Below are 24,367 nucleotides of genomic sequence, written 5' to 3'. Positions count from 1 at the left end.
AAAAACTGGGATATTACCTTGGTAGTGTGGCTCAGTGGATTGAGCGCTGGCCTGAGAACCAAAGGGTCACCAGTTTGATGCCCCATCAGAGCATATGCCTGGGTTGTGGGCCAGGTCCCCAGTGGGCGGGCATATGAGAGGCAACCACACACTGATATGTCTCTCCCTCTCTTTTTCCTCCTTTCCCCCCTCTCTAAAAATAAATAAAATCTTTCAAAAAACTCCAAAACTGGGATATCTTTTTAATTAATGAATTGTAAGAATTCTACATTTACTCTAGATTCCAGTCTTTTCTTGGATATATGTTCTGCATATATTTTCTCCTAGTCTGTAGCTTGTCTTTTCATCTTGGAACTGTTGTTTGAAAAGCAGGACTTTAAATTCTGTTGAAGTATAATTGATTGATTATACTTTACCCTCACCCCCCTTAATGTTTTCTTTCTGGGCTATTTAAGAAATATTTGGCAATACTGGAGAAACTAAAATTTTGTTTTCTTCTAGAATTTAAAAAATACTTTTAGCTCTTACATATAGGTCTATGATCCACTTCCAGTAAATTTTCATATATGGTGTAAGGTAAGGGTCAAGGTTCATTTCCTTTGCACATGGCTGTTCAACTGTTCCAACATCATTTGATGAAAAGATTAACCTTTCCCAAACTGAACTACCTTGGCACCTTTGTTAAAAAAATAAATTGACCGTATACATAAGGATGTATCTACTTCTGTACTTCTCACTCCGTTCCCTGATTTATGCTATGTATGCCATTATCAGACTAAACTGATTATAGTATAATAGATCTTGAAATCAGTGTTAGTGAAACCAATGAACCCTCCAATTTTGTATTTTCACATAAATTTTAAAATCAGCTTGTCAATTTCTACCTCCTATCAAAAGTCTGATGAATTTTGATTGGGATTACAATGAATCTTTAAATCAATTTCGGAGGAACTGACATTTTGAAAATATGTAGTTTTTCTACCCATAGACACAGTCTACCTCTCCATTTGTTTAGGTTTTTTTTTTGGGGGGGGGGCAGGGGGGCTTAAGGACTCTAAAGATGAGAAAGATGATTATCTTAGGAAAACCAAGGTATCTATAGCTCAGAGTTCAGAAATCAGTTGTGAAAATAAGTTTTAAAAAATTGTTTAGGGATCATTTATTTTTTATTGAGATCTAACACATATAAGGTGTACAACCTGTTGATTTGACATACCCACACAACACAATACAATTACCAACACAGCATTAGCCAACACCTCCATCATACCACCCAATTATTTCATTCTGCGCCAAGAACACTTAAGATCTAGTCTCTTGGCAACTCTGAGGTATGTAATACAGTATTAGTAACCAAAATCACAATGCTGTGCATTAGGTTCCCAGAATCCATTCACCTTCTAATAACAAGTTTGTATCCTTTGGCCAACATCTCCCCAATCCATTTACTCCATTTACAACATTCTCTTACTATCCCTGTAATGTCTGAAAAATCTATAGTGGTATCGTTCTTTAATTTCTGATATTGGTCATGTGTCTTATTTTTTCCCTGATCTGTATCTATTTTATCTTCTCAAGAACTAACTTTTGGTTTCATTGGTTTTCTTATTACCTCCTTTTTTGCTAACCTTGGGTTTAATGTGCTCTTATCTTTCTAGTTTTAATATTAAACTTAAAGTTTAGGTTACAATTTCAAACTTTTTCTTAATAAAAGTGTTTAGTGCTATAACCCCCCTCTAAGCAATACTTTAACTGCATCCCACAAATTTTCAAAGACTACAGAGACAAAAATTAACTCCTGGAAAATAGACAGTAATGCAAATAACTATGGTCCATAGACATACAGGCTGCACCCCATGGAGTACAATGATCATCCTATGGATACTGTTTGTTTTTGTTATCCATTTGTAATTTCATTTCAGTATTCCTTATGTGACTATAAATATGGTATTCTGAGTTCTCTTTTAAATCTACTGTAATATCTTACTGGTTCCCTCATTAGTTAATGAGATAAATAAAAGCTTTAACATGTGTTCATTATCATATAAGAGTCATGATTTTACCTTTCTAAAAACATTACCTTTTAACACTATTTTATAAACCCAAAGAAAAATTTCTACTAAAACTTACGGTAACTTTCCCACACTCTTGCAAGTTTATAGAAACTATGGGGAAGAACATGTTTTCCCGTGTACTATCTTTTTAAACATAGAGCACAAGGAAATTCACTTCAGATAAAGCTCTGTACAAATGTAAAGTAAAATGAGATTAAAAGACAACATTAATTATGACACCAATATAAAGCCTTAGAATAAATCAGTGGGCTTTATTTTAAATTACTAATCAGGTAAAACTTTCAGATAATTCTTTAAAGTATACATTCCAACAAAAACTATTTGAAATAATAATTTCTAACAAAGTTTACTATCTATCTTTTAAAAACCAAATGAAACACCTTAGGATTTTCAAAATTTTATAATTTAAGAAGCTAGTAACTTATATTTGAACAAATTTATAAAATAAGAACCTTAACAGGTATCACATAAACAGCTATCCAGTCTTCATAATTAATGCAAAAAAAGTTTTAAATTATTTTTACCTCTTATTTCCAATAAGCATAATGACCATGTTGGAATTAGAATGCTGGCGGGCATCTTCTAACCAGGTTGTCAAGTGGTTGAATGTATCTCTCCTAAACATAAACAATAATTTGATTACTATTGTCAAAGGATTTCCCCTAGCAGTGTACAATGAACAGTATGTATTCTATTAAAGATAACTACTTTTAGCCATTGCCACTTATGTAATGAAAACAGATATCAAGTACAGTGTCTGGATTTAGAGTCCACTGATTACAGTTCAATTTAGAAATTATAAGTAATAGCACTGTGTTAAATCCCAATGTATAAATAATATCACCAAACTGATCAACTTGAGGGTACTTGTAGGAAAATAATTTTAATTCAAGATACACAAGCTTTAAAGGGAAATAGCGAGGGCATAAAGGCAAAGGTATATTTTCATTACTAGTACCTGTATTTATTTAGAGAAATTCTCTGCATTGACCACTGAACTGAAAAATTTCTAAGTTCTTACCTTGTAATGTCATATACTAGTAAAGCCCCGGCTGCACCTCTGTAGTATGACCTTGTGATGGAACGAAAGGACTCTTGCCCTGCCTGTAAGGAAAGAAAAGAGTAAGAGTTTCCTTTAATAAACTGTCCTCTTCTTTTCCTTATTATTCATATGCAGAATACGGGCAGGTAGGGAATGAGTGCATAAAGGAAAAGAAGTAAACCTAACTTCACCAACCTCAGGAAAAAGTCACATAATAACCACTATTGCTCAAGTCAACCAGACAACCAGATGCACATACAACCACCCCCCGCCCCAAGACCTCTAAACCTTTTTTGGCAATCCCTGACAACCCAATTTACTGAATGGCTTCACAATACATGAATCATTATTAGAGCACAGAATGGACTCCTAGCAACTAAGCTCTGAAGACAAATTTGAAAGGAAGCAAATAACCCAGAGCCTCACATTTGAATTCAATAACCCACTCCCTGGGGCAGCTGTTGACACTAGAATAAATAAAGTCCATTGTAAATAAATGATGAATGACATCTTTACGCCCACCATCTGCTGGTGTAAAGGTTGTTGGAAGGCCAAGGATGCAGATTTTATCAGTTATATCATAAACTGCAGTGAGCTTTCAACAGTCATCAGATGGAATTCTTTGAGCAATCATTTTATTACGAAAAACAGAAAATGGTTCTGAATTTAATTTGTATAATTTTTCTCCACACTTAATCAATTTTCTCTGTATTTGATATATAATGCTGTCAGAAGGCAACAGGATGTAAAAGTCATCTTTATATCCACTTGTGAAAACAGACTTCATTGATTATGCAAAATCAGTTAATTTCTCTTTTACTGGTGGCACTAATGTTCTGTTTTTTAAAAAAGGCTGGTGAGGGATATGCCTATTGCCTTTAAGTTTGAAACTGAGACAGTTTTTATCGAAAATACTTTTTAATTTTTGATTACTTCTTTTCTATTTTTGAAAAAAAAAAACATGTATATTGAGTAAACATGGTTTCCACAATTTTTGTATTCAAAATCTACTAACTTCTTGAAACATATTCATGTTTGCATGTTCTGAATTGATTTTCCAATGCAAATATTAAGCCTTTCTTACTCTCAGAACACACACACACACACAGAGCTCAGGTTCTGCCGTTCTAACACTCAACCCTCTATACTTCCTTGTTCTTCTCGGTGCTCCCATTACACTCCCTCTTTCCCATGCTCCCACCCTCAGCACCTAGCACGGGGTCTGGCACACAACAGACAGAAAAAGCATGTTGAGTGAAAGAATAAATCCTGGTGTCTTAGTCAAGTACACAAAATGGTCAGTACTGCATCCCACCTAAGTAAGTGGACATCAGTAAATCCTAGCATGCTAAGATTTAGTAAAAATAACTTCTATGTAGAAAATAAGATTAGATCATCTCTTGGTTAACTCCTGAGCAATTCTGGCACTTAAAATAATGTCATGCCAAATTAGATACTGAGAAAGCCACATGTAAAAGGGCCAGAAAAAACAGCCAACTCATTTCACATAGATTGAGGCTAAAACACTAGATGCTACTAGTTGGAGGCATGACATTAATTCAAGTTATGTTAATATAATTCACTGGGATGTATCTTCCAAAACAAGTTTTTCAAATTCAAGTTCAAAATGCAAATATTATGGGAGTTTTTCCCTTAAGTGCTTAACATGGGAAAACTAAGAATTCAATTTTTAAGAGATATGTTTCACTGTGAATTATATAGAAAGAAGTCTGTAATAAATAACACAAAAATAATGTTTTATTAGTTTAAAATAAAAATCAGGTTTAGAGCTCTTGTGTCTGCCATGCCTAAACAATGAGCAAAGTGAAAGTCCTTTAAAACCATCTTGCTGGGACATTCTGTGCAGCACTACAGGGCTAAAACTTCAGTGTTTACAGCCCACATAAGAAATAGTAAAAGGGGAAATATAGGAAAAGGAGAGAAGCACACTTGTACAAGTGTATACCATTCACATTCCTCCCTAATTATTTTACCAAGAACAAACATGTTGCAATATGGAAATAACATACATAATGCTTCACTTTATACTGAGCCCACTGAATCTAGAGTTTGCCTACCATTGCAAAAATCAAACAACCCCCTCCCCCCAAAAAAAACACATTCCAAGTGAGGACTACGAATGTAATTATGCATCTTAAAATCTCTACATAATAAGCAATGATCAGTACACAGAATAGTTATTAAATTCTTGAGAACTGACTTTCAGGAAAAACATCCCACACTCATCTTTTTGTTAACGGTACTGGTAGCCTTGAAATAATCTGCTCAAATAAGTGTTTTAGTATGATTTATCTGACTATAGGTTGTCCAAACTGTGATTGACCTATATTGTTTTAAGTAAAAAAGCAATGTCATCTTATGAAACAGAGATGTATTTTTCATCCTCTGCACTATAGTGTAGGGATAAAGAGATTTTAGAGGACTGAAATGGAAAAGGATATAGAATTCTTTGTAGTAAGGGATTGCAAATATAAGCTAAAGGTGTAAAGAAAAATGCATTTAATGAAATGAAGATGACTGGCTAAGTGAATAGCACCAGAAAAACGTGGTAGCCAGAGTGGACAATATAGCTGTTTATTTCTGTAAAACAGCAGCAAAGGTACGCAGACATCAACCAAGTAGAATAGAACAAATCAGCTTTAAGAGATAATGGGCAAGCTCCATTTTTAGTGATGTCTGGGATTAAAACCAGAGTCACAGAACATAAAAGAAAAAAAAAAAAGCCTTACAGACCTTAATTTTTCATGTAAGGTTTGATAAATCAAATAAACTTGACTCTTTGCCCCATACCTTTAATATTTACTTCTAATTGCCATATAAAGATTTCCCCAAATTGGCTTCCTCATGTGCCTGAGTCAATCTGTTGATAACAACTTTTGTAGTAACTAGGCTGGCAACTTAACTTCTCTCTCTCCTGTTATATCCATAACATACATCTTTATATATATTAAGTTACTGCTTAAAAATCTCTAAATACCCTGAAGCTCTTACGAATTAGTTCTCTATTTGTTTTTTTCAGAATTTATCTTCTTAGTAAGTCTTGTTCATAGAGCTATTCCTTTTGTCTGATATCCTGCCTATATTTTGATTATTCCTGTTTTTATATGTTTACCTTTTTGACTAAAAAACCCCATTTGCTCTTCCCCTCTACCTACCCATTTTCTATTCCCTTTGATAACGTCCTAAATCTCTCACAAAGCCCATAAGCTTGTTCACCACAGCCCACAGTTATCCTTTTCTCCTCTCAAATCCAAAGGCACTTTCATGTGATCATTTACTGTATTTTGCTGTGCAAAATGTGCTCTTGTATATAATGTGCACTAACGTTTTGGGCCCACACCTTCATGAAAAAAAATTTTTTTGTTTTAATTTTTAAATTCAATTATTTATTTACCGGTATATTTAATAAACAAAACCAATGATCATATTCCAAGGTAATAGTTTGCATATGGATATCAATATTGCTATCTAGAGTTACACATTTAACATATAAGCATAAATAAAAGAATTAAAGACATTTGTATAGATACAGAATTAATATTACCCATATAAACTGCACATCCTTATTTTTCCCTCAAAGATTTTGGCAAAAAGTGCGCATTATACATGGCAAGATACGGTAGTTCTAATACTACTGACTAGATAAAACCAACACACTGTTCAAATGCTTATCTTTTTTCCTCTTTAGTTCTTGACGGAGAGCATAACAGAATACTGAAATATATTTATAGCAGGCACTAAAATGTTACCTTGATTGATCCCAAAGAGTCAATAAAATTAGAAAATTAAGATTTGTGAGAATCAATGTTACAGTAATACCTCGAACTTTCATTGTTAGACATTTATCTAATGATTATGGTTATCAAAACCTAGCTGAGAACCAAAACGAAAACAAAAAAAGGGGGGGATTTCTAAGTAGCCAAGTAAGTCGTCCAGTACTCAAGCATGAAATGTCAGGTACTTCACTAAATAGACTAAAAAATCTAGACTAGTGATCAAAAAACTGCTGTCACTGAAGAAATTAAAAATTTCATGCACTGAAATCTACATGCAGGAGAAAGACTTCTGTTCTGGACAACAGTGACACAGTAAGAATCAAAGTGACTTTAGGCTGCCTCAGTGTCTATAGCAAGGATGGAGAAAAAGTTCAACATGGGTCAATATTCTGAGCCATCTAAGAATCTCCTACAGAAACTCAAGCAGATCTTGAGAAAAGCAAGGGCTGTCAAGACTCAGAGGATGGGATTGCCGACATCAGATTCTTTAATGCTGCCACTTAAGAGAAAATAGACCCTAGGTGGGAAGTAAACATGAGTAGAATGCAATGTCTAGGATAGCTTCCTATCCCTGTGGTTGCTCAAGAAAAGGCTGACGAACAGCTACTGAAGAAGGCAAACAGTTGGACCTCCAAAAGCCTCTCAACTCCTGAGGTTGGATGCGTAGGAGCAGACAGGAGTGACGAGGCAGGATTGTTTCCCTGTGCTTGGTTCCAGGCTCTTAACCTAGCCCCACTGAATTCTAGCCATCCATTCTTACTGCTCCACTAATAAATAAAATTGTTCACTTTTGGGAGTGAGGAGTTGGGTATAAACTGACATATTTTATAAAGGGCTGAGAAAAAAAATGCCTGTGATTTGCTAAAAAGATACTTATTTAACATCTATATTTCATATGATTTTTTATAGTTTCACTAACTCTTGATTATCAAAATAGTTGTACATCTAAAATAAAAATATTTCTAGGGAAATTGAGCAGATGTATGGACTTAAAACATCCACATTATGGGGGAGAATGAGATTTATTGGGATATGCTAGGAAGGCAACTGAAAAAGTGACAAAAAGCAAAACAAGAATGAAGAGAAAAAGGAAGTGGGTAAAGGCTAGATGAGGGTCTCAGAGTGAGAATGGACTTCTTATGTCCTTTTGCCAGCAGTTAATGAATAGGGACTGGGTGTAGCTTATGTTTCTTCATTGTCTTACTGTGAGAGACAAAGAATATCACATATTTGACTTCTGATAAAAGAGATAAAGTGGCACAGGGCCAAGGGAAAGAGCTATAAGGTAGGTGCTGAAATATTGTTATCACTGCTTCCAGCAAGGCCTCCAGAGGGTATCTGCTGGTAGCTGGACTTACTATTTTCAAAAGAAAGCAAACATGGTGAATGTGGATATTTTCAAGGAAAACTCCTTTAGTTTTGTAAATGAGAATGGATATACAATGGATGACAAATATAATAAGATACTGAGACTTAGTTATTGGGGGAAAGAATAATTTCTTTAAGGCTGATTAAATTAACCATAACACTGGCAAAATTTCCCCTAAAGGACTCTAGAATAGTTTTATAAATGTCTTGGGCCAGTAACAGACACAATCCTTGTTAAAAATGCAGCCTACTATCCAATGTGTGGACATACTACAAAACGACAATATGGAAAACTGTTCCACTCAGACACAGATTGAGTTCAGAATCAACCTTACTGTGTGCCACACGACAAATATTGAAGAGTTCTGAGAATTAGGTATGAAAGTAAGAAAGCCAGTGACAACAAGAGGAAAGCCTATCAGGTGGAGAGCCTCAAAAAACAACAACAACAAAAAAAAACCCAATACCCCCCAAAACTTTTAAAAGTAGTAAGTTAACAGATGTTTTTGACCATTTCTTAAATTCTGGAACAGGTCACTGGGTCCTAGCAACCACCATTTGGAAGCCTTCGAATTCTTTCAGGGGCAGGGGGGTCATGATGGCTTCGAAGGCATCACAGTCTCTCCCTTTTAGACACAGAGGAAAGAAAACCACCTCTTCTAGAGGAAGTGTGATCAGGGGTTCTTTTTTCTTCTTCCTTTTCATGTTGTCCAGCATATTACAGACTTCTTTTGAAAGATGACTACAGTATAAAACAATTTACTCCTCTGCTAAGAAAAAACAAAGGCTTCTATCAAAAGAAGAGATGGACAGTTAACCTGCCAAAGAAATAACTGGGAAATGAATGACTTATTCAAGTTTCAAAAAGCCCAGGGAAGGGAGGGCAATTATTTAAGGGAACATCTTAAGGAGAGAACAACTGGACACACTAGAATAAACCAATACGGCAATTTGTGCCTGAAACATCCATAATTTTCATTGCTGTATCAATCTCGCCTTTTAGTAGATGCTACTTCTTGAACACATCCAAAACTTCTACAAGCTGCTGAGACAGAATGAGGTGCTTTATTCAGTCATTCAATAAAATTTACCAAACACTGTATTATTCCTTAAACCAAGAATACAAGATACAAAGTTGAATAAGATAACTTTTCTTCATGATGCTTATCCTGAGGTTAGATACTTGAACAAAAAACTATGACAAGAACACAATGAAAACTGTAACAGAAATATTTGTAAAATATTACAGGGGAATTGGCTATCCCATCGGGATCTGAAAGGCTCCATAAGAGTTGACACCTGAGCTGGTCTTAAGTGGAAAGGAGAAAAAAGTGTTTCAAACAAAATAAGTATTTATGGCAAAAATAAGGTATGAAACATGTATTAAAGGATATCAAGTAGTCTGGTTCACACTGCATTACACTGAAAGATATATGTTACATTAAGTTTATTAGTTGAAAAAGCAACCTAATTTAGGTGAAATAATCAGTTTTCAAAAAAAGAACCTCTTTTAATGCAGAAGTATAAAACACTTCTTTTTGATCACAGATCATTAATTCTAAATCTCTAGGAAAAGGAGGGACTTTGCCTATTTTTTTTCTCTCCACAGTGTAATTTTGAAATCATGTTACCTGAGAGAATATAAATAAAAAAGTTATGATATGTTACAGGCTCCGGGAGGAAATCCCTACAAAACACTGAAATCATAAACCTTCACTGAGAAAGAGGTGATAAGAACCATAAAAACCCTGAGTCCGATGTATCGCTTTGGGACAAAGCAAGCCAGAGATTTAGTGTTTTTCATTTCAGGGACAATGACGTGATACACAAGAAGCATTAGCAAAGCTAGGTCTCATAATGACCCTTAGCAACTCATTTGCTCTTCCTGGGAATCCAGCCTGTGAGACAATATTCTCCAAGGTTCCTTCCTTCATTAGCTATTATAGGTGACAGGTGAGAAACTAAACGTGCATAGAGAAAAAAAGAAAGGGTATAAGATGCTAAAATTCCCCATAGGTTATATTTTATTTTCTAGTTTACATAATATGCTTTGTCATTCATAAAGAGAACTTTTTTTTTTCTCAACTGGGGTTCCATGAAGGATTAAGTCCTGCCCTGGCTGGTATGGTTGAGTGGACTGAGGGCCAGCCTGTGAAACAAAGGGTTTCCAGTTCAATTCCCAGTCAGGGTACATGCCTGGGTTGTGAGCCAGGTCCCCAGTGGGGGTTGCGCAAAAGGCAACCACACATTGATGTTTCTCTCCCTCTCTTTCTCCTTCCCTTCTCCTCTCTCTAAAAATATAAATAAAATAATCTTTAAAAAAATAGTTCAAAAACAAACAAACAAAACCCCCAAAAGGGTTAAGCCCTAATTGCCCCAAAGCAGTTTTCTCAAAGTGTGACCCTATGATTCTTGGACAACCCTGAGAATTTTTAAGGGTCCACGAGGTCCTTCATTTCTCAACAATGTGTTTGTATGAAGTTGTATTTTATTCATATACTTCAATTAAACGGCACACATAAGACTCAATACAGAAACAGGTATGTAAAAAAGACAGTGCAGAGATTTTTCAAAATGTAACAAAATGAAACACTTTCTCACTAGAAAAGTGTAAGTTTTATTGCGGCGGGTTGGAAAAACAGTTAATTTCCATAAAAATTGCACTGTTTATCCCAATATATAATAAGTTTATTATGGTTATTTCTAAAAATGAATAACTGAATATTTAATAAGTTTTACAGTTTTAGTTTTTAATGATAAATACTGATAGTTATAAGCCACATAAGTAAAGGTTCTTTGGTGTCCTCCTAATTTTTAACAGTATAAAGGGATTCTGAGACCAAAAAATTTGAGAACTGCTACCTTAAAGTCATCCACTGTATATAACAAAGTAACTTCTCTTTTATGCATCTAAAATGGGAGAATATAGAAAATAGTAACTCAATTTATGTTCTGTGGTTGAGATGACAGATTGCCATTAAAAATTATATAGCATGGCAGATGACATGATACTCTATATAGAACACCCTAAAGATTCCATCAAAAAACTACTAGAACTGATAAATGAATTCAGTTAAGTAGCAGGATATGAAATAAATACCCAGAAATCAGCTGCATTTTTATACATCAATAGTCAACTATTGCAAAAGGAAACAAAGAAAACAATCCCATTTACAAATGCATAAAAAAATACCTAGGGATAAATTTAACCAAGGAAGTAAAAGACCTGTGCTTGAAAAACTGTAAGACAATGAAGAAAGACAATGAAGAAGATACAAGTGGAAGTATATTCATTTTCATGGATAGGAAGAATTAGCATCATTAAAACGTCCATACTACACAAAGCAATCTATTTATTCAACATAATTCCATTCAAGATTCCAATGACATATTTCACAGAACTAGAACAAGAATTAAAACAAATTTTATGTAACCACAGAAGACCCTGAATAATCACAGTAACCTGAAAAAGAATAAAGTTGGGGGAATAATGCTACCTGATATCAAACTATACTACAAGGCCATATTTAATTAAACAGCATGGTATGGGCATAAAAACAGACATGTACATCAATGGAACAGAATAGAGAGCCCAGAAATAAACCCATACCTTTATGGTCAATTAATATTTGAAAAGGAGGCAAAAACATACAGTAGGGTAGATAGTCTATTCAATAAATGGTGTTGAATAGATGGACAGATACATGAAAGAAACTAGATCACCTTCTTACACCATACAGAAAATAAACCAGGTTAAAGATTTAAATGTTAGACTCGAAACCATAAAAATCCTAGAAGAAAACACAGGCAGTAAAATCTTGTACATTTCTTGTAGTAATACTTTTTCCTGATACATAGCCTCAGGCAAGGGAAACAAAAGAAAAAATAAACAAACGAAGCTTCATCAAACTAAAAAGGTTTTGCACAGCAAAGGAAACCATCAACAAAATGAAAAGACAACCCACTGAATGGGAGAACATATTTGCTAATGATACATCTTATAAGGGGTTAATATCCAAAATTTATAAAGAAAATACAACTCAATACTAAAAACAAACAAACAACCCAATTAAAAAACAGGAAAGGACCTAAACAGACAGTTCTCCAAGAGGACATACAGATGGCCAACAGACATATGAAAAGATGCTCAATGTCACTGATCATCAGATAAATGCAAATTAAAACCACAATGAGATACCATCTCACACCTGTCAGAGTGGCCATCATCAATAAATTAACAAACAAGTGTTGGTGAGGATGTGGAGAACAGGAAACCCTCATGCACTGTTGGTGGGAATGCAGGATTGATGCAGCCAGTGTGAGAAGCAGTATGGAGTTACCTCAAACAATTAAAAATGAAACTGCTTTAAGACCCAGTGATTCTACTCCTGGGAATATGTCCAAAGAAACCCAAAACACTATTTTGAAAGAATATATGCACCCCAACATTTGTTGAAGCATTATTTACAATAGCCAAGATTTGAAAGCAGTCCAAGTGCCCATCAGTAGATGAGTGGACAAAAAAGCTGTGTTATGTTTAGACAATGGAATACTACTTAGCCACAATGAAGAAAATCTTACTTTTTGTGAGAGTGTGGATGCACCTGGATAGTATTATGCTAAGTAAAATAAGCCAGTTGGAGAAAGGCAAGTACCAAATGATTTCACTCAAATGTGGAATCTAATAAACAAAATAATCTAACATAACAGAAAGAGACTCATAGACACAGAGAATAGACTGACAGCTGTCAGAGGGGAAAGGCTGGGAGGGCTGGGTGAAAAAGGTGAAGGGATTAAGCAAGGAGGAAAAAAAAAAAACCCTCAGACACAGACAATAGTACAGTGATTACCAGAGTGAAAAAGGGGTTGTGGGAAGGTAGAAGCGGGTAAAGGGAGGATAAATGGTAATGGAAGGAGACTTGACTTTGGGATGGTGAACACAAGACAATACACAGATGACACATTATAGAACTATATACTTAAAACCTATATGCTTTTAAAAGAATTTTTTAAAGAAAGATTTTATTTACTTATTTTCAGAGAGAGGGGTGGGAGGGAGACGAAGAGGGAGAGAAACATCAATCACTTGCCAATTGCATGCCCCAACTGGAGACCTGGCCTGCAACCCAGGAATGTGCCCTGATGGAAAACTGAACTGGCATCCTTTAGGTTTGCAGGATGACACCCAACCCACTGAGCTACACCAGTCAGGGCAAAATCTATACAATTTTATTAACCGATGTCAGCAATAAATTCAATAAAAAGTTAAAAAATAATTATAGAGTATGTAATAGACACTCAATGAACATAAATGATAGAATTAGGACTTAAAGCAAGGTGGCTTCAAGTGGTTGAGACTAAATCAAATTTTTGAAACAAGTTAATAAACTGTCCAATCAAGACTCTAAGATATTGACATTCATATTTTACTTCACATGTATAACTTCAGACATAATGCTTGTTTTTCTTAAAAACATAGTTTCTGTAATATTTACGTTTAGACCACAGCCTTAGCATTCACTCAGATATGTTCACCAACATCTAATAGACAGGGTACACCTGTTGAAAACACTGCATAAGAGAAACTAATCTTCTCTGGAACAACATTCCATCTCCTGTCTATAGGTGTTAAGTGTTTAACAAACTGTAACAGGTATAAAATAACATGGAAACAAAAACATACATCGGACTTTATAAAAAAAACTTTACTGAGGTCACACAATGTATGTTTGCTATACTTACCGTATCCCATATCTGAAGTTTTATTTGTTTCCCATCAATAGTTATCATTCGAGCACCAAACTCTACACCTGAATAGAGTAGAAAATGATTTGTTACACAATGTAGTAGAAATATATTTCACATTTAAGGATTTAAAAAAAGATGTTTAATTCCAGGACATGCTATATCAGGTGATATATGATAAAACTTGAACAAATACAGCGCCTATCCTTAAACATATAAGCTAAGGTAGAGATGCTAATAAAACATAAGCTAAAGGAGAAAAGGGAACCCTAGTGCACTGTTGGTGGGATTGCAGACTGGTGCAACCACTATAGAAAACAGTATGGAATTTCCTCAGAAAACTAAAAATGGAACTGATTTGTGACCCACAAATTCCCTTTCTGGAGATTATACCCTAAGAATCCTGAAACACCAATCCAAAAGGACCTATGCACCCCAATGTTCATAGCAGCACAATTTACAATAGCCAAGTGCTGGAAGCAACTTAAGTGCCCATTAGTAATGAGTGGATCAAAAATCTGTGGTACATTTACACAGTGGAATACTATGCAGCAGAAAGAAAGCAGTGCTTACCCCTCGCAACAGCATGAATGGAACTGGAGAGCATTATGCTAAATGAAATAAGCCAGGTGGTGAAAGACAAATACCATATGATTTCCCCTATAAATGGAACCTAATCAACAAAACAAACAAGCAAGCAAAATATAACCCGAGAGATTGAATAACAAACTGACAGTAACTAGAAGGAAGGGGAAGGGGATAACGGGTGGGGGAGGAAAGGGTCATCAAGGAACATATATGAAAGGACACATGGACGAAGCCAAAGTGGGGTAGGAACAAGGGTAGGAGGTGGGGATGTGTGGGGTGGGGAGGAGTGGAGGGGGGAAAATGGAGACAACTGTACTTGAATAACAATTAAAAAAAAAAAGAAAAGAAATGTAAGCTAAGGGCATAATTAAAACACTAAAATATTTGAGGCTAGTATAGTCAAAAAACCAAATGTGATCTTCACGTCCCACAGGCTCAGTAACATAAAAACAACTAGGAATGAAATTCAAGAACCATCATTATTGTTAACAAATATTAAAAATTCTTAAAAATGATTAATATATAAAAATCACTAAAAGGGATAAATTTTAACATCATTGCCTTGGCTCCCAGTATGGGCTATCGACAAGGAAGGAAATCTCCAAATCTGTCCCCTAGAGATAACTCCTTTTAAAACACATTTCCAGACACCACTCCATGAATAAATAAATACACAGAAATGAGTATACAAGCCCTGGCTGGTGTGGATCAGTGGTTGAGTGCCCGCCTGCAAATCAAAGAGTCGCTGGTTCAATTCCCAGTCTAGGGCACATGCCTGGGTTGCGGGCCAGGTCCCCAGTACAGGGTGCATGAAAGACAACCACACATTGATGTTTTTCTCTCCCTCTTTCTCCCTCCCTTCCCCTCTCTAAAAAAATAAAATCCTAAAAAAAAAAAGAGAGAGAGAAATGAGTATACAATTTCATATAAATAGAACATATAAATGCTGTTCTGCAATTTGTTTTTCAGTCAACAATATGCTATAAACATTATTCCATGGTAAATATTCTTGCCAATAATAAATATATAAAACTATACCATTAGCATTTATAAGAGCTCAGTAATATTTGTACACACACACACACACACACACACTTTACCAAGTTGGTACTCTACTGCTACAAATTTAGGTCATTCCCAAATTCACTAAGATATGTTCACCAACACATACTGAAACGAACTTTCCAGTATACATTTTCAACTTATGATTATGATTTTAGGCAAATTGAAGTCAAAGGGAATACAAACTTTATACTTACAAATTTACTACATATACTTTGGCTTTTCCTCTTGCATTTATTTTCTCTTAGAAGTACTTATTCAATAATTTTAAAAAAGTAGAAAAAAGGATAATTTCAGAACAGCCACAAGCTATAAAGACGACTCTGAAAGAAGTCTATCTATCACTAGTGTCACACCAAATCATTACTGCGTGGTGTGAGTTCTATCAGTATTTAGATCAGCTGGGGTGAAGGAAAGACACACATGGTTTCCAGAAACCAGATGTCTTCCTGGCAGAAAAATAGCCTCTAGTTTCTCAGGTAAGGGCACAATGCCCAGTGTCAGAATTCTATTTCAGCATCTCCTATAATTTCCCCAACTGTGATTAGTGGAGTGAAATAGAAAGGTAATTTGTCCTTCCATGATAACTTGATGGAGTTTTTACTCTACATTTTAATAATTATTCCATTTTAGAGGCATATTCAATACCAAGAAACTAATGTTATGTTTCTCAGACTAAGAGACCCAGGAGTGGTGATGTATTAGAATAAAAATGCAAAAATCAAAAATTTCGCCATGTAAAAACCATTAGTGTTTATAAATCTACCTACCTATCTTTATATACATATGTACTCATTTACTAATATATAGGTATATACTATCATATATATTGTATACCACAACATGAAAGGGCACACAACCATCTAACAATTTACCATTAATGACACAAAATTAGAGTAGCTGAGGGTAAAAAACAGTGGCTAAGTATGATACAAATGTTCTTTGAAATACCCAGTGTTGTCCTAACCCGTGTGGCTCAGTTGGTTGAGCATTATCTGGCAAACCGAAATGTCACAGGTTCGATTCCTGGTCAGGGCACATGCCTGTTTTGTGGGCCTGTCCCTGTTGGGACATGGTTGTTTCTTCTAGCCACAAATGGAGAGAGAAATCCTATTCTCCCTTCTGTTGTCATGAATGGGGTTTTAACCACAATATAAAATAATTTGCATTGCTCCTTGGAATTCAACATTTCTTCAATCCAATGCGCAATGTTAAATTTGACAAAAAAAAAAAACAACTCTAAATTAGAAACAGACCCTTGACTGTCAACCAGGGGTGGGCAGGCAGGGCAAGCAAGGGCAAGCAGATGCTCCTCTGGAACTGATCTTGACTGAAGTAATAAACATACTAAAATTGATTGCAACTATTCCATCCTAGCAGGTGAAAAGCTAAGATTACCTCTGCTAAAGGACCACTGTCATGGTTCCTGTTTCCAGGGCCTTAAGATGCTTTGAAGTTTCTACCCTCCTGTGGGTTCTTTATAAAACTTCAGCCAATCTAATATATTTCCTTCTGCTTAATTTAGCCATGACTGGATTTTGGTGTATGTACGCTTGCAAGTGTGTGGGTATATAGATACATACTCTGAATATCTATCTATCTTTATACAAAGTAGGTAGACAGAGGTTGTTGAAGCTTAAAGTGTTTAAACGAAGTTTTTTTTAGAATATTTTGTTTAAGAAGATTTTATTTACTTATTTTTAGAGAGCGAGGAAGGGAGGGAGAAAGAAAGAAGAGAAACGTCAATGTGTGATTGCCTCTCACATATTCCCTACTGGGGACCTGGCCTGCAACCCAGGCATGTGCCCTGACTGGAAATCAAACCTGTGACCCTTTGATTTGCAGGTTGGTGTTCAAGCCACTGAGCCATACCAGCCAGGGCTAAACAAAGATTTTTGCTTCTAAAACAATATCCAATTTTAAAGAAATGTTACATAGAAATCAGGATTGTAAAAGCTGGAAAATGTCAGAATAAAATTGATGTTTTAATTTAATTTATTGATATGGTTAGGATGGAGAAAAAAAAACCCCAAAACTAGTTGAAAGTATTATTATCCAGGAATGAGATAAAGAATGATGGTAGGAAGGAAATATACATCTCAAAGGGGAAAATGAACAAGCAATGTTGTTTACTGAAAAAAAAAAAAACACAAAAACAACTGATTTCTGTTTTCCTATCAAATGAAACAAAAACAGAAGAGTTTCAATTTCAGCTCCAAAAAAACATAATTCTTTCCCATTTACCCTCTCATTCTTAGCTGGGTATAGGGCAGGTTTTACCTTTCTAAGCTATGTGACAAAAGAAAATACTAAAACCTGCAGTACCCTGGAAATTTTAGAAACAAACAAGTAAAAAACCAAAAAACCTTGCTTTTTCTAATGGATTGTTAAAAATCTTTTTCCCTAAATATATATATTCCTGAGAATTCTATTTAGAAAGGTTTCCCTATCTTTTTTTAAAATAGGATAAACCATCACCCCCTATGCCCTTGAGGCTGTCTTCCCAGATACATTTTCAATTAACAGACAGTTTGGCTGCCAGAGAAACTATGGAACCAAAGGCAAGGTCTCATTTCCTGACACTAATTGTCAGGGAATGACGCTTATTTTTCTCCAAATATTATTCACTTCCAACCTCCCAGAACAAAATACTCAGCATGTAAATATACATTTTCTAACAGTCTCTAGATTATCATTGTCCTTACATAGCAAGTACTTGCATCCTTGCATATTAACCATTTTTGGAACAGTTGACAATCGGTATCTACTAATTGTGTTGCCCTGGGTAAGTTATTAAAATCGCTTCTGGGTCTTGCCCTGGCAGGGTGGCTCAACTGGTTGGAGCATCGTCCCATACACCAAAAGGCTACAGGTTCGAACCCTGGTTGGGGTGCATATGGGAAACAACCAACTGATGTTTGTCTCACGTGGATGTTTCTCTCCCCCTTTCCTCTTTCCCTAAAATCAATAAACATATCCTTGTGTGAGGATTATTAAAAAATATAAAAAATAAAATTGGTTCTGCATCTTAATATTCGTGTCTGTAAGGTGGTATTAATGAAACCCATCTCATGAGATTTTTTTCAAGATTAAAATAATTACCACATACGAATGGAACAGTGACTGGCACACAGTAAGAATTCAGTATGTGTCAGCTATTGTTATTATTCCACATTTACACCAAAATTTCTAAACTACCACTCACATAACAAATGATGATAGTCCCTATGAGCAAGGGCCACCTGTCAGAGCCAGGGGATTGTGGAGGTCCAGAGGCAGAATGTGGCTTCTTCCAGCCAGGTGGGGCTGCCAAAGCAGAGAGCAGAACTGAGTAGTAAACAAGCAGTCAGGCTGAGCCTTCCTTAGACCAGCATGAGAACATATGGACCTGTTGTTCCTGGAACCTAGACACGGCAGAGATTCAAAACTGAACTTAGGGAAGAAGATTCTCCTAATTACAGAAACAAAGAGGAAACGATATATTAAAAATGTTTCCTTAATTTTCTATGAAAAATAAACAGTAAATACTACACTTCAAGGTAAAACACTAGAGGAATTCAAATTACACTGAGGAAAAGATTATAATGCCCTCAATTTGTAAATTACTCTAGAGAGATCTGGCCACAAATCATAACAACAAAACAAAAAGGTACAAAAATATTAGCTACAAAAATATTGTGAGTTCCAGGTAAGACCAAACCATCTACCTAGAACATGAAAAATAATTAATTTAACAAAAATCATGATGAAAAAATCCTATTCACCATAGCAACAAAATAGATAAATACCAAAACAAACTTAAGAAAAGCACAAGGCCTGTATGAAGAGAATTGTAAAACTTTACTGAAGAGCATTTAAAAAGTTAGGATAAATGAAAACAGAAATTGTGTATAAGCAGATAATCTCAATACAATAAAAACATAAATTGTCTCCAAATTAACTTACAAAGTTAACAGAATTGTTATCCATTTTTAGAAGTCTCACTGAAAACTTTGCAAATGGGCAAGCTGAGACTAAAATTTTCTTAGAAGAACAAACACACAGAACAATCAAGAAAACTCAGAAGAGGAAAAATGTCAATCACACATTAAGTATACTACAAAGTCACCATAAATATTACAGTGTAATCCTGCCTTATGAAATAGCAAAAGAACATAAATGCAATAGATTTGAGAGTTTCCAAACAGTCTTGCTTACATATGGAAATTTAGCATATGACAAAGGTGACTGCTCAAACACAAAAAAGAAGGAATGGCTTATAACTTATGGTATGAGACCACAAGTTATATAGGGATTACAGAAAATCATATTACACAACCATACACGAGATGGAGTGCAAATTTATGGTATCAGAAGAATATTTAAGAAAATGTGCCTGCAGTTTTTACATTGGGGAGTCTCCTTCAGTAAGGTTTGAAAGCCATAAAGAAAAACATTAATGGATTTGACAAAAGAAAACCAGTAGTACAAGGCACCAAGATACAAACAAGTAATTCAAAGAGAAGACATAAAAGTGGTTCATAAAATATAAAAAAATGCTAAGCACTAAAAAAAAAAGGGAACTGAAAAGTAAACGAACCATTTTCCCTCTCCAATTCAAAAATTAAAAACATTATTAAGTACAGTAGAGGCAGGGGTGAGGAGAAACAGGTACTTTAGTACATCAGTGGAAGAAGTGCAAATTAGAACAGCTTTATGTGCATCTTCATGATATATTTAAAAACTCTAGAAGGTGATATACACAAACTCTTTATAGTGGTTGCTGGAAGGCCAAAAGCAAGTTATACAAGAAATTTAACTTTGGATGTTTATTATGTTTTCATAGTAATCATAAACTATGTCAGAAAAATACATTCACATTTTAAAATTCAGGTATATAAATTTTGTGAGATTTAAATTAAATATGTCTGTTAACTTATGTTCTTAGTTCTTGGCAGTATTATTCTAGGTAACTCAAGTTACCAGAAAACTGAACCCCAAATAAATGAGGTATCTTTTTTTTTAAATTAAGATTATATTTATTTATTTTTAGAGAGAGGGAGAGAAATATGGATCAGCTGCCTCTCACATGCCCCCAATCAGGGACCTGGCAGGTAACCCAGGCATGTGCCCTGACCAGGAATCGGTTTGCGGGATGATACCCAAACCTACTGAAACACCCCAGTCAAAACAATGAGGTATATTTTTAGCTGATACACTGTGGGGTGCCTAACAGAAATGATGCTTCAATTCTACCACCTTTCCCCCCAATGTATACTTTCACTTCCAGCAGTCATTTCTTACAGGCTGACTGGTTTAAGGAAGCAGAGGAGATAAGTAGGAAGGTGGAATTAACAAACAAATGGCCCAGCCTCCAGATCAGTGCTTGTCAAACTGCTATTAACAGGTAGTGAAATCAATGTAGTGGGAATGAGTGGGCTGTAACTAGAATTATTTGTAAGCAACATAATTGAATAACATTAAAGAAACGCATGTATTAAGCACTATGTTAAATGTTGCTTTATGAAGCTCCCCCACCCCATGGAGCAATTAACTTAGCAAATATTTATAGAGTCCTTTTATGTACCAGGTGCTAGAGATATAGCCATGAATAAAATAGATAACTCTGCTGTCATGGACTTTATACTGGTGGGAGACAATGTCCACTTACACTTACTTATATAAAAAGTTACGGGAAGATGGGTTCTTTCTGGAGCACACCCATGCTTTTCTTCCTTCTCAGTCACGCATCTCCTAAACTCTAAGGTTCCCCATGAGAGACTTGCAACCAAGGGAGCAACAGGCAGCAGCAGCTTTGTCTGGGGCTTTCCCCCTGAACTTGTCTCCAAGACCCCCTTTTCTCTCTGACTTTTCAGTGAGCTGACAGCAGCCCTGCCTTGGTTCACTTCTGTCACTGTGACTTTCACTTCTCAGCAAGTCCACACTGCCCTGCATGGATCACTTCTTTCCCATAATGTTTCTAGAGAGTCACAGCAGCCCTGCCTAGGCTCTCTCCTGCTGCTTCTTCTATCCTAAGCCCTTCTTTTGTTTCACTGTCTCCAGCTTTCATCTTTCATAAATGTCCTCTCAAAAACAAACAAACAAACAAACAAACAAAAGGAGAAAAAAATAAATCTGGGCGAGAGAATAGGTATGAGTATATATACATGTATATTTATGAAGATCTGGGAGAAAAAAATCAGGAGCTATTTGGGACATGTTAAGTTAAAGATGCCTATTAGATATCCAAGAGAGGAGATGGTGGATAAGCAGCTGAATATGTGTACATGGAGGAAAGAGCCCTAGTTGGAGTGGGTTCAAGAATAAGTGAAAAAGAATTAGAGAGAGAAAATGTGGTCAATTCTTTCTGAGGACTTTTACTAAAAAGAAGACTGAAAACTGAAAAACAAAACAAAACATCAAAACAGGGAAAAATTAATGACAACTGGAAGAAACCCTGCTGAAGCAGTGATCTTGAGCAGGCCTTGCTAGCAACTTAGAGTCTACCCACAGTAGCAAGAAGAAGGGAAGAGTTCATGGGCGCAATGCAGGTGGGTGGGTTACGTGGTAGCAGAAACCTGTGAAAATGCTCTTCTACTTGCCTCTATGAGTGAAATAGTAACGAAGGTTACCATCTGACAGTGAAGATAGAAAAGGTATGGCATACTTAAAGAACAAGAAGGTATAGTTATGCAGAAAAGTAGAGAATGAATAGACTGGAAATAAAGCGTAATTACCCAGCAGTTAAAAGTCAGTGTCTAAGAAATTAAGTGAAATGACACTAGTTAGCATGGCTCTGTGTTTCTTTCCATGCAGTATGAAGTACAGATAGTTGAATTTAACCCATGGGTTAGCCACAAAAGTATGATGAAGCAACACAAGGGGATGGAAGAGTGTACACAGGAGTGATTATGACAACTATAGTGGTGAGAATTAAAACTGCGTAAGGAGGGAAGTAATGTGAGAGGTGTGAGGGTGAAAAGGTGGCAGGATCAATAAATTACAGGTCTGTTGGGGTAAATAAATTATTACTGTTAGGAATTAGAGGATATTAGTTGAAAGGAAGAAAAGAATATAGTCAAACAGCCAAATGCATGAAACTGCAATTTTGGAGTGGCTGCAGATACTGGTAATGACAAAGTCCTGGATATGACTATGAGAGTAAATTAGCTGAGATACTTTTGGAAGTAAGATCACAGGAGGAGAAAAAGGAAAGGAATAAGTGGCCTGGATGTCTGTGGGGACGTACTCACTTGTATGTGCAAGGTCAACACTGTAAAACATATTTCTAGCTGGGTAATCAATATTTAAAAGCCACTGCTTCAATGTTTCACAAACTTTCATGTTCATACGAATCATTTGGAGATCCTGTTCAAATGCAGAATCCAATTCAGTAGATTCTTTAAAAAAATTGTTTATTAATTTTTACAGACAGCGGAGAAAGGAAAAGGGGAGGGAGGGAAAGGGAGATATTTACTGATGTATTGTTTCACTTATATATGCACTCATTGGTTGTTTCTTATGGTGAGCCCTGACCAGGGATTGAACCTGCAACCTTGGCATATTGGGACAACATTCCAACCAACTGAGTTACTGGGCCAGGGCCACAGGAGATTCTTTAACAAGCTGCCACATGATAGTGATGCTGCTGGTCCAGTGCAATAGCCCTTAAATAGCCTTTGAACAGCAAGGCTCTAGTCTGGACCATCAGTGTAACTGTATCCAGGAAGCTATTTATTTATAAAATGCTTCTTTAATTCATATCATGGCAATTCTCACTGAGACAGTAGTCAAAGGGTAAGGAATATCTCACAGTATTTCCTCACTTTATGGTCTTTTATTTCCTCTTTTCTATTATTCAATACTTCTTAGTCATGACCCAACCTCAACTTTTCACCTTTCTCTATTTATCAGGCAAAGACAAGTAAGCAGCAGAATCAAGATACTGCCTTATGTTTATTTTAGGAAACATTCCAAAGTTCTTTTTAAAATATGTGCTAATGACCTGCTAAATTGTTTTTATGTCAGAAAAATATACTATAATGAGTATCATAAGGTATAGCAGTCAGGGTTGAACTAGAAAAACAGAAACCATACCTGAGTATTGTATTTAAAAGAGAGAACTGAATGTAGGGTGCTTACTACAGTAAAGAAAGAGCTGAGAAGCCCAAAAGATGGTAAAGCAACTCAGAGACTGACAACATCAGGAAGCTGCTACCATCCCTAGGCTGGGAAGACAAAGTTAGAAAATCAGGGTTTCCAGAACTTAGAAGCCAGGCCACCAGTGGGCTTGGTGGGAATGGGCTTGCACTAGAGCCATACAGCTCTTCCTAAGACATACAGCTAACCCATGCAGAGAGAGAAGAGTCTTGGCTTCGCTGCTTTCAGCCTTCCATCTCTGGTGCCTCCTGTCAGCAAACCCAGAGGGGAGTCAGATGGTACAGTTACACGAGTTAGTTTTCCAAACAACTGCTTTTGGTCTACTCCCTTATTTCCTCTTCGCAAGTATAGCCTGTGCCAATTTCTGACAGCAGGCTCAGACCCATCATCTCCATCAGGTGTGTCATGACAATTCAGAAATTTAAATAAAAACTTCAAGGAAAAGGAAGTCACTTTTGCTTAGTATCCTATACTAAAGCCAACTGTTTGGCTAATTGTCTCAGGACTGAGCCATGCCTAAGAGATGGCTACCAAGGTTCAGACTTATTGAA

The 24,367-nt window shown here is 35.8% G+C and overlaps 1 protein-coding gene across 1 annotated transcript in view; it reads right to left on the bottom strand.

The window, feature by feature from the left end:
- Positions 1-24,367, bottom strand: part of RAB2A (RAB2A, member RAS oncogene family) — an 89,532-nt gene that overhangs the window by 31,849 nt on the left and 33,316 nt on the right. The window contains exons 3-5 of the mRNA XM_045861100.1: positions 14,025-14,092; positions 3,097-3,179; positions 2,600-2,692 (exon numbers count right to left, since the gene is read on the bottom strand). Of these exons, the coding sequence (XP_045717056.1) occupies positions 2,600-2,692; positions 3,097-3,179; positions 14,025-14,092 (244 nt within the window). The remainder of the gene's footprint in view (positions 1-2,599; positions 2,693-3,096; positions 3,180-14,024; positions 14,093-24,367) is intronic.

This window comes from Phyllostomus hastatus, unplaced genomic scaffold, assembly GCF_019186645.2.
Source record: "Phyllostomus hastatus isolate PE091 unplaced genomic scaffold, TTU_PhHast_1.1 phas_scaffold_21, whole genome shotgun sequence".
In the NCBI taxonomy this organism is placed as follows: Eukaryota; Metazoa; Chordata; class Mammalia; order Chiroptera; family Phyllostomidae; genus Phyllostomus; species Phyllostomus hastatus.
Note: the sequence above shows the minus strand (reverse complement) of the source record. Positions and strands in the feature narration are given on the sequence as shown.